The 12,404-nt window shown below is 47.1% G+C and overlaps 1 protein-coding gene across 1 annotated transcript in view; it reads left to right on the forward strand.

Moving 5' to 3' along the window:
- The first annotated feature begins 6,620 nt into the window (after nt 1-6,620).
- NIPAL4 (NIPA like domain containing 4) overlaps nt 6,621-12,404 on the forward strand; it is a 68,059-nt gene continuing 62,275 nt past the window's right edge. Inside the window, exon 1 of the mRNA XM_078653716.1 lies at nt 6,621-7,076. Coding sequence (XP_078509842.1) covers nt 7,040-7,076 — 37 coding nt within the window. The 5' untranslated portion in view covers nt 6,621-7,039. The remainder of the gene's footprint in view (nt 7,077-12,404) is intronic.

Here is a 12,404-nt window from a genome sequence, read left to right on the forward strand (position 1 = left end):
GAGGGTGGCGGTGGGGTGCGTTGGTTCGACGGTAGCGTGCGCGGATGGTGCGCCGAAACTGTTGTGGATGTCGGCAATCTTGCGGTGGAAGAACGAGGCGAGAGAGTCGCAGAGATCTTGTGAAGGAGTGATGTCGTTGTTGCCGGTGCTGGGGTTGGAGAACTCCTTGACGATGCAGAAGAGTTCCTTGCTGTCGTGGGCGTTGTTGTCCAGTCGTTCCTTCAGTGATTTCTTCTTGGTGGTGCGGATGAGCTGGTGGTGCTTGCGGGTGGTGTGTTTGAGGGCGGTCATGTTGTCAGTGGTCTGGTTGAGGAGCCAGGCTTTCTCGAGGGTGCGGCAGGTCCTCTTAATAAACGCAGCATAACTGGAAGCTAAGTGTTAATGTGAATGAGAATTACATGTCTTCACAGTTTGACTGAGTTTTAACCTACACACGTTTTATGAGTCTCTAGTTTCTTCAGGGACTACATATGTTTCATTTCATGTAAATAAAGCTAAAGCAATGATACTGTGTATCAATGACTGTTCTCGCAACCACAATTTGAGCATGCTAAAATACTCGGTGTGTGCTTCTCTCTCCAGAGCTGCAGAGACACAAAATCCCCTGGAGTCCACGCTGCAGATCACCCATCAGCCCACTTCAAGGAACATCCTACAAGCAGCAAGTCGCCCATCTGTGTCATCTGTCGGTCAAGTAAGTCTGTGGCTCTTTTCCATTTACTACAATGTATATCAATTTACACATCTTAGGCTCCCTTTTCTGAACACAGCCTGTCAATTTATCAATGTGTCTATGCAAAAAGAATATGCCATAGTCCCTATTGGCGTTTATTAGCAAGGACACAAGTTGCTTCACCTATCACAGTTGTCCTTAGTAACAGTGTCATTACTTACAATTTGACATTATTCTTTTATGCAGCTGCTTCATAGCCACCTTCAAGCAGCGCCGATGAGCAACTGAAATCACAGGGGTCCATCCAATCAGTAACTAGCCATGGAACTGCATGGTAGGACACCAGACTATTGCATGCCCCTGGGCCCAAGCAATCCCTAGAACCATACATGTCAATGTAATGTCCCTTCCTGCTTATGTTTCAGTGTCATCCTTGCCTTTACGCAACAGGCAATGTCTTGCTGTTTGATACAGTATGCCTCTCTTCCCTTGCAGTGTCAAACTATCATTTCTCCTAAACTGCAGAACCCGGGGACAATGAGCTTGACAATGATGATATTCCATCCATTGGCAGATCACAGCATGCAATCCTAGGAGAAACCACTAGCCAACTACAATGTGCCATGTCAGCGGCCTTTGTTCCCGACGCTTCCTGAAATTGTTGGGCCGTGCAGACTTGAGCTGCCAGAGAGAGAAGAATTCATTCCTTACCCGGCGGTGTATTTTTCTACCGAGTGGGCATTTGAAGTGAGCACCAACCTAGAGGTACCCCCCGTGGGGTGTACTCCTACCCTGGATGTTGCAACCACGGTGCACAGGGACCGTATAATTTCGTTGGATCCCTGTAATTTGGCCCTTCTGTCCTGAGGAAGCCCATAGATACGTGTGGCTGAAACACGACCGCGACTGCGTCGACAGACATTCTGTGGAGGAGTCTGTTTCAATTGTTAAATTTGTGCTATACTGTAGCATAAGCGCCAGTTGAAATAATCTTGTTGGGGTAATTAGTTGCCCTAGGCACTGATACATAGGACTACCTGGTAGTGTAGCATTGAAATTCAGAAATGCGCACATAGACATATAAGTGTGTTTTCGTGTATTTTTTGTTTTTTTGTCTTTTGTAGGGCTGTGTTCTTTGTGCAATTTGAGTGTAAATATATATATATGTGATGTATATGTTGTATATTGTATTATATGGAATGATTGAGTACAAGTGAAGGTACTCTCGTTGTATATATTCATCTGTTGCTTGGTTTATGTGCTCCACCTAGTTGTTTGATACAGCTATATATGTGACCATAATTTGTGTATTTATTACTTTATAAAATTCATTTTGGGATATATCAAGGCTTTTAATTTAACCTTGATTTCAAATAAATACTGAATCGATCCCTCTGTGCCTCTTTGTATTTATATACATCTTTTGATGTCATGTGCTCATGTACATGAGGGTAATTTGGGCACAACCCCCCTCTCTTTTTTCTAGTATGTCAGTGGCCTCCAGCACAGCAGAGGAAGAGGAGATTGTTGACCAGAGGGTGGAATCTCACAGAACATGCCACTGCAGGCCAGCTTGTCCCTTGTCAGGCAGTTTTCAGTATTTTAAGTCACAACGCTCAAGGAGAATGCAACAAATGTTAGTCCTGTTATGAAAGACTCATCCCCTCCCACTGCCAATCAGCGCACACCCAGTTGCATCCCATGGTTCACCATTCCACCCAGGTGCATCACCAGCCTTCGCTCCCTCTGTTCATGGAGAGGAAATACCAGGTAAAGCAAAGTTATCGCTCCCTGCACACACACCACTCTACAGCTTCCAAGGTGTCAACACTCACTGTGGAAGACAACAAAATGGCCTTGTCAGATGCCCTGAGCAAGAGTTACACTTCATACTTTCATGAAATGGGTGAACTCTGTATAATGTCACCCAACAGCAATACCTCTCATGGTTAATAGAGGGGCAGACTGGGGTCGTGGAGAACCCTTCACAAAAGCCACCAGGGCCTCATTGAGTTTTAGCAGGAATATCTTCATGTGTTGAGAGAGGCTAATGCAAGACCCCATGCAAAAATCATGAATTTCATACATGCCATCACATGGGCCCGCCTCAAGCTGCAGGGTCAAGTCAGGTGTTTCAGACAACTTGGACCAACAACAACCTGCAGAGGTACCACCAGCCCGCCTGCTCCCAACTTGGACCCTCAACCATTGTGGGCCCAGTGTTGTGTAGCTGGGGACTCTGATATCCATCCGGTTTGAGTGGATAGCAAACGTCACCCACATAAAAATTACAATCACCATTCACTCCACCATCTTCACACGTCACTACTCTACATGTGTGCAAACCCATCCCACTACTGTAACTTTATAATGATATCTTCCCTGTACTCACTTGAAAAATAAACACATTTTCCACCTACCTTTCTGTTGTGTCTTATCTTATGTGTACATGTGTCTCAATGTGGTAGCACATTATAGTTGTAATGTAATGTATGGACCAATCTTGGTCATGCACTGTGTTCGCTCATGTCATCACACGCAAATCTATCAATAGGCATGCTCACAGAGAGTGCACACAATGAAAACAGAATAAAACTGAATTAAGAAAATACTCTTTTTATCAGATAAAATAGAGAAAATGTTGTCATGAAGGACAATTTTGTCCAGGAATAGATGGCAGGAATAGGGTACAAACTGCCCACGACAAAGGAAATGCCTAACTAAAATAGTTATTGAGTCCAGGTAGGGGAACTAGCCTTGGAGTGGGTGAGCAAACAAATACAAATGTAAGATACAAGGTGACGTTTGCTATCCACTCAAACCGGATGGATATCAGAGTCCCCAGCTACACAACACTGGGCCCACAATGGTTGAGTGTCCAAGTTGGGAGCAGGCGGGCTGGTGGTACCTCTGCAGGTTGTTGTTGGCCCAAGTATGGGTGTACTCAGCTCCGCCCCCGCCCCCATCCTGCCAGCAGATGGCCCATTCAGGCACACCTAACTGTGCTACTGTGTGACTGTCTGGGAGGAACTTACAAAGTTTGTCAGCTATACACAGTCATGTGACCCATGACAGACAGCAAGCTCAAAGGGTTAAGTGCTTGAAAATTCCAATTTTCTAAAAGTGCATTTTCAAAATGTTAATGTGAATTCAAACTTTACCATTAAAAAGGGTTCATCATTACAATTTCATACATACCAAAAATGACATAGCTACCTGCTCCCAAATAAAAATCACAGTTTATTACCAACAAATCGACCCTCAGATGCTACCATCAGCAAATCAGAGGCACCAAGTGCACCGTGCTCACCAACCGCATTGAAAGCAGAGCCAACAAAATCTTTGCTATCGTAAAAAATTTCATATCTCCAGCAGCAAGCTCCACCAGCTTAACCACTTCTCAGAGCCTCTGCACTCAGCAATCAGTGTATTTTAGCAACAAGATCACCAGCATCTACGACAACTTTGAGCCCCAACTGGACACTTTCACCATCACAGCCCTCCTGCCAATCTTAACCAACACTCAGAGGACCACGTGACCTACCATCGCCATTCAAGAAACAGCAATGACCTTGCAGCCCATACAATCCGGAGCACCCTTTGCCCTCACCATGTCTTCATTAAAGGATTGGACCCTATCATTGCAGCTCTCACCCCAATCCTGAATGACTCAGTCATCACAGCCACCTACCTGGACATCTGGAAACATGCCACAGTACTCTCCTTCCTCAAGAAACCCTCACCAGACCTGAATACGCTAGATAACTATTGGCCATTCTCCCTACTACCTTTCCCAGCAAAAGTCACGGAAAAATGATAAACAAATGCCTAGCTACCCATCTCTATGAGGAACACTTCCTCGACACCACTCAGTTTGGATTCAGGTCCAACTACAGTACAGAGGCCACCGCCCTCATAGTCACAGAGGTAATGCGGTTGATCATAGGCAGAGGTGACACCAAAGCCGGTCTGGCTTATTTTAGGTGCATGTCCGTTACTGTGTGATATGTCTGGATGTAAGTAAGTAGAAAGCTCAGTGAGGCACCAAAATACTGGCAGGAGGCATGCTATACTGAGCACAGGTTCTTAGGTTAGATGTTTTAAGCCACACTATTAAATACATATGGCACTCCTCTTGGAAAGTATTCCTAGTTATATTTCTTAGACCACGCTTCTTTTAGAAACCTCTCTCTTTCTCATCCCACTTAAAGACCTGACAGAACCTGATGTCAGAAAACTGCAATACGTGCTTCATTATTTTAATAATCGATTACCCCAAGGAAAAGTATTGTGCTATAAACTAGTAATGGATGACACCATTGTCTGTATATTTTAATATGCGCCACATTTTTATGTATTATAATGCGCGTTTCCTGGGCTGTGAGTTGCTTTTATGGCTGGTTTTTAATAGTCGAATAAAGTTTTTGATGATGATGAGTACCTCATCCAAAACAGGTGGTTGATTTGCGTTCTGAAACCTGAAGTCCTGGTTTTTTTAAAGTGATAAACAGGAGTACAATCCCAGAATGCAAAGTGAAAGACTGTAGTGGACGAGCTACTCACGTGCCACTAGGGAAACTTCAATTCTTTGTATATGTTTTCTGTTAAAGAAAAATAAGGTTTGCAGTAGCAAAGAGAGATTTGTTTGCCCCTCCTGTGTCACAGCCCCCCTATCCACGTCCCTCCCCCCTACACAAACTTCAATATGCACAGGCTCCATACTTTAGCTTTCAGCACAGTGCCAACTTACATGTGGTGTTCTCTTGCCCACTAATTTGCCACATCACTTCCCTTCTTTCCCACAACTGTCCCACATATTTCACTCCTTCTGTGCTTCCTGCTATCACATACGCTTCCATACTTAATAACGCGCACTTACTTTCTTTAAGAAAAAACTACCTCAAATAAAAAACATTTTTAAAAACAGTGTTATTTATAACACCAATAGCTATATCTTTACAAATGCAAGACCTATTGCATTGCAAATGCTTGTTAAATGTCATGTGTTTTGTTTACTCTTACATGCTCTAAGACTGTCTACAGTATTATTTACAACAAAATCATTGTTGTTACTCTTATCTTTAAAAAAAAAACAATCATTGAAAAAGTCAATAGTTCTGGCTAGTTTTACGTGCATATCAATTGTTGTGTTTTATATATATGGAAGCAATGACGGAATGCTCAGAGAGGTATCAAAACACCAGTCCTTGAGGAAAGACATTTTAAGGCAGGGTCACAGTGGCAATTGCCCAGGGCCCCCCTGGGAAAGTGACCTCTCTATCTCTGTTTGACTATCTGTGTATTCTCTTCTCTATCCAAACCGGTCTGTCTGTCTGTCTCGGAGATTGTCTCCCCACTGCACTGTCTCTCTAAAAGGTTAGGTGTCATATTTAAACTGCTTTACTTACCTTCTTAACCTTTAACTCATAATGTAGTACTGTTTAGCTTCAGGGACTTGAGTTAACAAGAAACGTGTAATAAAGTAAAAATGTATCCCTTAGAGGAGTCCTTAAAATATGTCTTCCCCGGGGGCCCCCAAATCCTTCAGACGACGCTGTCGGTGAGAACACACACACGCGCGCGCGTTTTTCATCCCACTTAAAGCGCTGCTAAAAACTTTGAATCTTTACTTGTAAGAGGGGAAGGGAAGAAATGTCGGAGCCGGTTGATAGTTTGGCGGGTGGCGACGTGGGCAACCCTGGGAACATAATACTGATCGAGCGCGTATAGACAGTAGAGAGGATTAGGGCAGAAGAAATTCCCAGAGTAAACAGGTGGGAGAGAACAGCGAGTGGACGGGGCGAAGGGCAGGACGAGGAGTGTGAGGTCAGGAGGAGAAAGAAGAAGAATGTTTGTAGGGAATGAGGAGGGATCAGGTGGGGGCGGATGGACAGGAGGCGAGAAAAGTTGATTGGAAAAGATCGGGAAGAGCCGCGGAGAGGAGTGAGAGTGGCCGGAGCGAGGAGGATCAGAGAGGCACAGGGGTGGGCGTGGAGAGGAAGGGTGAAACGGATGGGAGGGTCAGCGTAGAGGTTTAGCCGGGAGGCGCTGCAGGGAAGGAGAACAGAGAGGGGCCCTTTAATGGCAGGGGAGGAGTTAAGGGAAGTTTGGCTTTTGCGTTTAGGGGAGGTAGTGCGTGCAGGTGCTCAGGAGGTTAAAGCGATACTGGGAGTGGAAGAAAGAGAGCGCTTCTCCGGGACTGACCTGCCTGCAGTGCAGCCCTCCACCTGGTTGGTGCACGACCCCATCTACAGAGTCATAGCGCTTCCTCCAGCCGCCCCCTTAAGCATCCTACCTGGACCCCCCTCCCAAAAAAAAGAAAAAAGTCACCGTCAGAGTGAAGCGCGAGAGCAACTGTAGGAACGGATGGAAGCGCTTTTAGCAAATCACAGCTGTGCGAACGGTGAGTTGTTTGCACTTTTGTTTTCGGGGGAGGGGGTGGTTTAAACCTGGAATGATGCACTAAAGAGGGGTAAATAGTGAGGGGGGGGGGGTACTAGAACCGGAAGCACAGGTTTTGTGGAGCGAAAAGTCTGCCTCATTGGGTATGTGGATAAGTACACCCTTCGGGGCAGGCAGGACGAATCATCAGGGGTTAGGTCCCACTATCCCCCCCCCCCCCAAAAAAAAAAAGTCTGCGTCATTTAGGGGGACAGTGCGAGTACAGACACTCGGGGGCAGGTGCTGGAAGAAAAAAATAAGCCTGGTGCCAGACAGAGCTTTGGGTAGGACCCACCTGTACGAGGTGGCAGGTTCTGAGAGAGCAAGGCAACTTAGGGGTAGGTAGCGTTTGTGGGGGGGGGAGGGGGTTAGTTGTGGCGCTCCCGCCTGTCACGCATTACTTCTGCGTCTTTCCTGGGCTGTGAGCTGTTCTCTGCCTCTCCATTGCCTGTCCACGGGACACTGGTGGCAGCACCGCCCGTTCTCGGAGGGCGCGCGAGTCTGCTTCCTCTCTGTGTCCTGTTTCTCAATGTTCCGATGCAAATGACTGCTTTTTTAGAACACTACCCCCCCCCCCTTTTTGGACACCCTCACACATTGTAGGGTTGGAGCGTATCTATCGGTAGTATAGCAGGTGCAGTGGCACCGGCGCGCTCCGAGGGCCATTACAGCCCAGACACAGGGGCGTACCTTCCACGGGTGCGGCACCACGGGGTGCCAGAGGCCTATTGAACCCCGATTATACCTCCCATTTTATAACCCAGACTGCAGCCATGGGCCCCATTTCCGTCCTTGCTCTAAAGCGCACAATACACTGACTGTATATTTCTGCCCAGATATAGCTGTTTTTGCATACAAACCTGGGACACACGGGCCACTTTCCTTGCTTGCATTTTGGTACGAACCTGGGGTGGGGGCGTGCGTCTCTCTCCCTCTGGAGTGAACTATGTGCATGGAGTGACCGTCTGTGCTCGAGTACATTTGCCATAAGCTCTGGGTGGCGTGTTTGTGTGTGCGCTCTCCTGATGGCCAGGGTGGTGTTTGAGTTCCCTGCTGTGGCATTTGATGACCTCCGGCCATCTCTCCGCCTCTTTGTTTAGAGTCATCCAGATATTTGCCCGTGAAGCCCCCGGTGCTGAGGGCGAGGGAGGGGCTTCTATTGTAATGTAGAATTGGGAGGGAAGCGGTGATCACAACAGAGCCAGGGGGTACGCGGAAGACCCGATAGATCGCTGGGTCAGAATGGCCGACTGCATAAGACTGAAAGAGGTGAAATTAATGGACGAATGAGTTTAGGGAGGGTGGAGGGCTGCCAACTCCCTCCAGGTGCACCTGACTGGGGCTTTCGAGAATTCAGGTTTGGCCCTGGACAGGGGAGGGGAGTTTCCCGCAGCCCGAGTAACTTCACTAGGGGGGAGGGTGGAGGCAAACGGGTTTCCCCTGGTACAAAGGATGTGAGGTAGCAGGGGCGGGCTCTTGTTATGCACGCCTATCGAGAGATGGGGTGAGAGAAGCCATCTAGAGCGCGTTGACCCCCTGCAGCGCGCACCGGGCCTGCTTGCTCAGCTGAGGCGCTGGGTCTGCGTGAGTTTGCCTTTCCTTCGTGACGTCTGTGATTCCTGCAGCTTGGGGCGGGGATTTTTTCTCACACACAATTAGGTTTGCTCGAGAACAAGGGCCCTTCACTGGGTGGTGATTGTTTTAGCTCAGTGGTTTGTTTGACGGTTGGCGGGTGTTCCTGGCTCAGGGCTAATCGCCCTCAGGTGTGCTCGTTGCAGTACCTGGTCTTATTATAGAGCTGATAATTCGTTCTAGCTCGAGGGCGTTATTTGGCGGTTGCTTTTTGTGGCTCGGGGTAGAATACAGTGGACAGCAGTGAGGTTGGTTCTGACTTGGACACTGAATCCGTCGGGATTGACTTGAGAATGTCCGTGGGCAGAGATAGAGTGGCTGCGCTATTGGTGCACGTGCCCAGCATCTTTAGCAGAGTGCACCAGCCGACCTTACCATTGAGACGAGTGGCTATTGGCTCTCCTCCTGCCAGCTCAGCAGGCCCACCGTCGTCCCTTGTCTCCGTTGGCTCTTTTCATCTCTGGCATATTTCAGGATTAAATCATATCACCAGTCTCCTAAATCTCTAGTTCACAACTCAACTTGCAGAGGCCGCCGCACCCCCCTGCAGGGGGGGGGGGAGGCTTGAAGGCCGGCGCCATAATCCTCGCGGTGCCACCAGTGGGGAAACTGGTTCTGGGCGCCCAAAAGCGCCCAGGAACCAGCGGAAGCGGGGTGCGCATCAGCCACCCCGACCGGAAGTGACATTTGACCCGGGCGCCCCCAAGGGCTGCCCAATGGTCAACTTGGCTTTATTTGAACCCCCCAATCGGTAGGGCTCACCTGAGGCCCTATGGGGGTTCAGGAGGATTTAAGCGCCGCCGCCCTCTCAGCAGAAGCACATCGCTTCGAGGAGCTGGGAAGAGCGGCGCGACAACAACAACGACTGAAGCCCACCCACCCACACCTAAGGAGCAGCAAAGTCGCAGTGCTGGAGAAGGGAAGGGGCGTTTACGGAAATCCTACACTGGTTGGCCAAGGAAACACACCGGCGGGCGGTGTGTAGGAGGATGGCCACTCACTTTTGAATGCCGCACGGCAGGGTGACGTGGCCGCACAAAGGAGGGGAGTAACAGGAGAAGACGGCACTCGCGGCCGGACGGCAGGGCGCAAATGGTAGCGAGCTGGGGACCTAACTCCGGACAGATAAGATCCCCTCCACGACACGCAGAAGGCGTGGGCAACCAACCACTGGAACACCAATAGACTGACAAGGAACTGGTTTTTGTGCAAGTGCCATTTTCGAACTGAGGAGTGCACAAAAGACTGACACCTGTTATCACAAGTTGGTGTCAGAATTTGTAATATGTCTTGTATGATTGATTGGTACAGTTCGCAAATGGAAGATTGCTTAACCAGTTATACTTTTAATATGTCTTTTATGATTAATAAACTGCGGCCAACAACGACCACCACTAAGAACAGTTATTGTTGGCTGACATTATTTCCCAGCTGTGGCAACAACAGGATGCGGGCCGGTAAGTGCCCGGTGTTTGGGGTACCCACGGAATAGGCACGTGCGAGGGTTATGGACCCCATGGAGTTCTTCTACGTTTCCAGCTGCAAGGCGCATGTATAATTCAGATGGTGACATAGGGTGGATATGGACTTCTCGGGGCTGACCATTTCCTCCGAGCTGTCATTCGGTAGATGCAGAGCAACCAGCATAAACGTACCTCCTCCCAAACCTGCATCCCAACCACTAGAGCACAGGAGAATTACAAACCAACAATAACCTGACATCAGGGGTTTGACCCGCGGCCATCAGTATGAACTTAAGTACGAAATCTGGGAGGAATTATGGATTCTAGTCTTTCCCTGATCTCTGAAGTGAATAAAGCCTCAAATCAAAAAGTTCTTTCTAAGCGACATCTATTGTTTGACACGCTTTCCCAACCTTAAGTTTCTGACAAGTTATAGCCCACCGCCACCCTCGTTGTGTCGACGCAAATGGTCTCCAGGGAGCAGCCTCCTCCCTGCTCTGACACTGCAAAGGAGCTGGCATTTGGATGCAGACCAGCTCCTGGTGCAATGGAATGCTTCACAGCAACCCTTCAAGCGCTTCTCTAGCTCTCAATGGCCAAATGGCCTTCAAGGCACTCTGCATTGTGTACAGATCCACCCAAACTACGGGCTTATGCTCCGTACAAGCACATTTCTAAAGCCTCTTGCATGAGACAACTCTCTGCTACATTTTGTTTGTGTTTTGTGTTCTGTAACGAGGACATAATGTTTGTTCTTGTTCCAAAGCAGCAGCTCAGTTAAAGGATGGTGGTTTTATTGGTTTTAACCACGTGGCAGTAGTTATGACCTTGTATTTGTCCTAGGTGCACTCTGGCTAGGGGCTGTGATGTAGTTCTAACTCCGAGTTGGCAGCATTGCAACTCTGGCTATAGATGTGTTCTCTACCTTGAGCAGCAGCTTTGCTAAAGGTCAGGATCTCTCCCGGTGTAAGATTAGAAAATACTATTAATGTGAAACTAATGAAGCAACCACTCTCTAAGGATGTTGGACGCATGCCGCTTACATTTATACAAATGCCTATAAGCATTTCTGTCCACTAGATATGACACATTGTGACGTACTGTATCTTAAAGCTAATCTGTATTTAGCATCTGATCCCCCCCCCCCCCTCCATCAATGATCAATGCTGGGACTGAAGGAACACACAGACCCTCAGAACCCCTTAGTTGACGTTTTTTTCCTGGTGGGTTTAACACAACTTGACTTCCCTGACAAAGATTTTCTAATAAGAGACATCGGTGTGTGCAGACAATGTGATCTCCTTTCACACTGGAGGAAAAACATCAGCTGTTTTACTTTTTGTCTTCTCAATTATCTTTTTGCCAGGACTTCTGTAGTGTAGGACCAATTAACGCTGTGTGTGCGCCACCACTGAGTTACAAAAAAGCACTAACTACTGTACACATTTAAAAATATTTTTGCTGTTTTCTTTATCTTAGACCAGATGTATTAGGCAATTTAAAGGTTGCAAACGCTCCAATTCGGGGCGTGCAACCCTTAAAATGCCTTTTTATTGATTTGCTAATTGAATTTTAGGAGGAAGTTTTCACAACTCTTAAAATGGGATTCCCAGTAGGGACCAATTTGGTATCTGAAATTGGCTTGTTAAGCGTCCCACATCCTATTTTGTTCCAATGTTTTGTGACCGAAATCCAGTTACAAAACTTTGTGTGTGTAAGTGTGTGTGTGTGTGTGTGTGTGTGTGTATATATATATATATATATATATATATATATATATATATATATATATATATTCACCTCAAATGAAGTGGTAATCCATTTATGAAAGGGAAGGGGTTTCCTTGAGGCACCTTACCCTCTGTTAATGTGCAAAATGAAAAAGGGCTGAGAAGGCGGTGGTCCAAAAGACCACTGCTTCCTCTTAAACAAATGTTTTTTAAAAAAAAACATTTCTTGTTAAGCTTAGTCCTTGAAGTAAAATGGGCTGCATTAAAAAAAAAAAAAGCATGCTTTTTTTTTAATAAAAAGCAATTTGGACATGTTGGTTGGCTGGCACCAGCAGGCCATCATCCCTGTTATGGGCTTCGGTTATAGTGAGTCAGAACTTGTTATGTGCCTCATTCTAGGGTGACCAGAATTTTAATGCAAAAAACCGGGACATTTCACAAAAATAGAAGAGAGACTATAACTTT

This window comes from Lissotriton helveticus, chromosome 7 (genome assembly GCF_964261635.1).
Source record: "Lissotriton helveticus chromosome 7, aLisHel1.1, whole genome shotgun sequence".
Classification (NCBI taxonomy): Eukaryota; Metazoa; Chordata; class Amphibia; order Caudata; family Salamandridae; genus Lissotriton; species Lissotriton helveticus.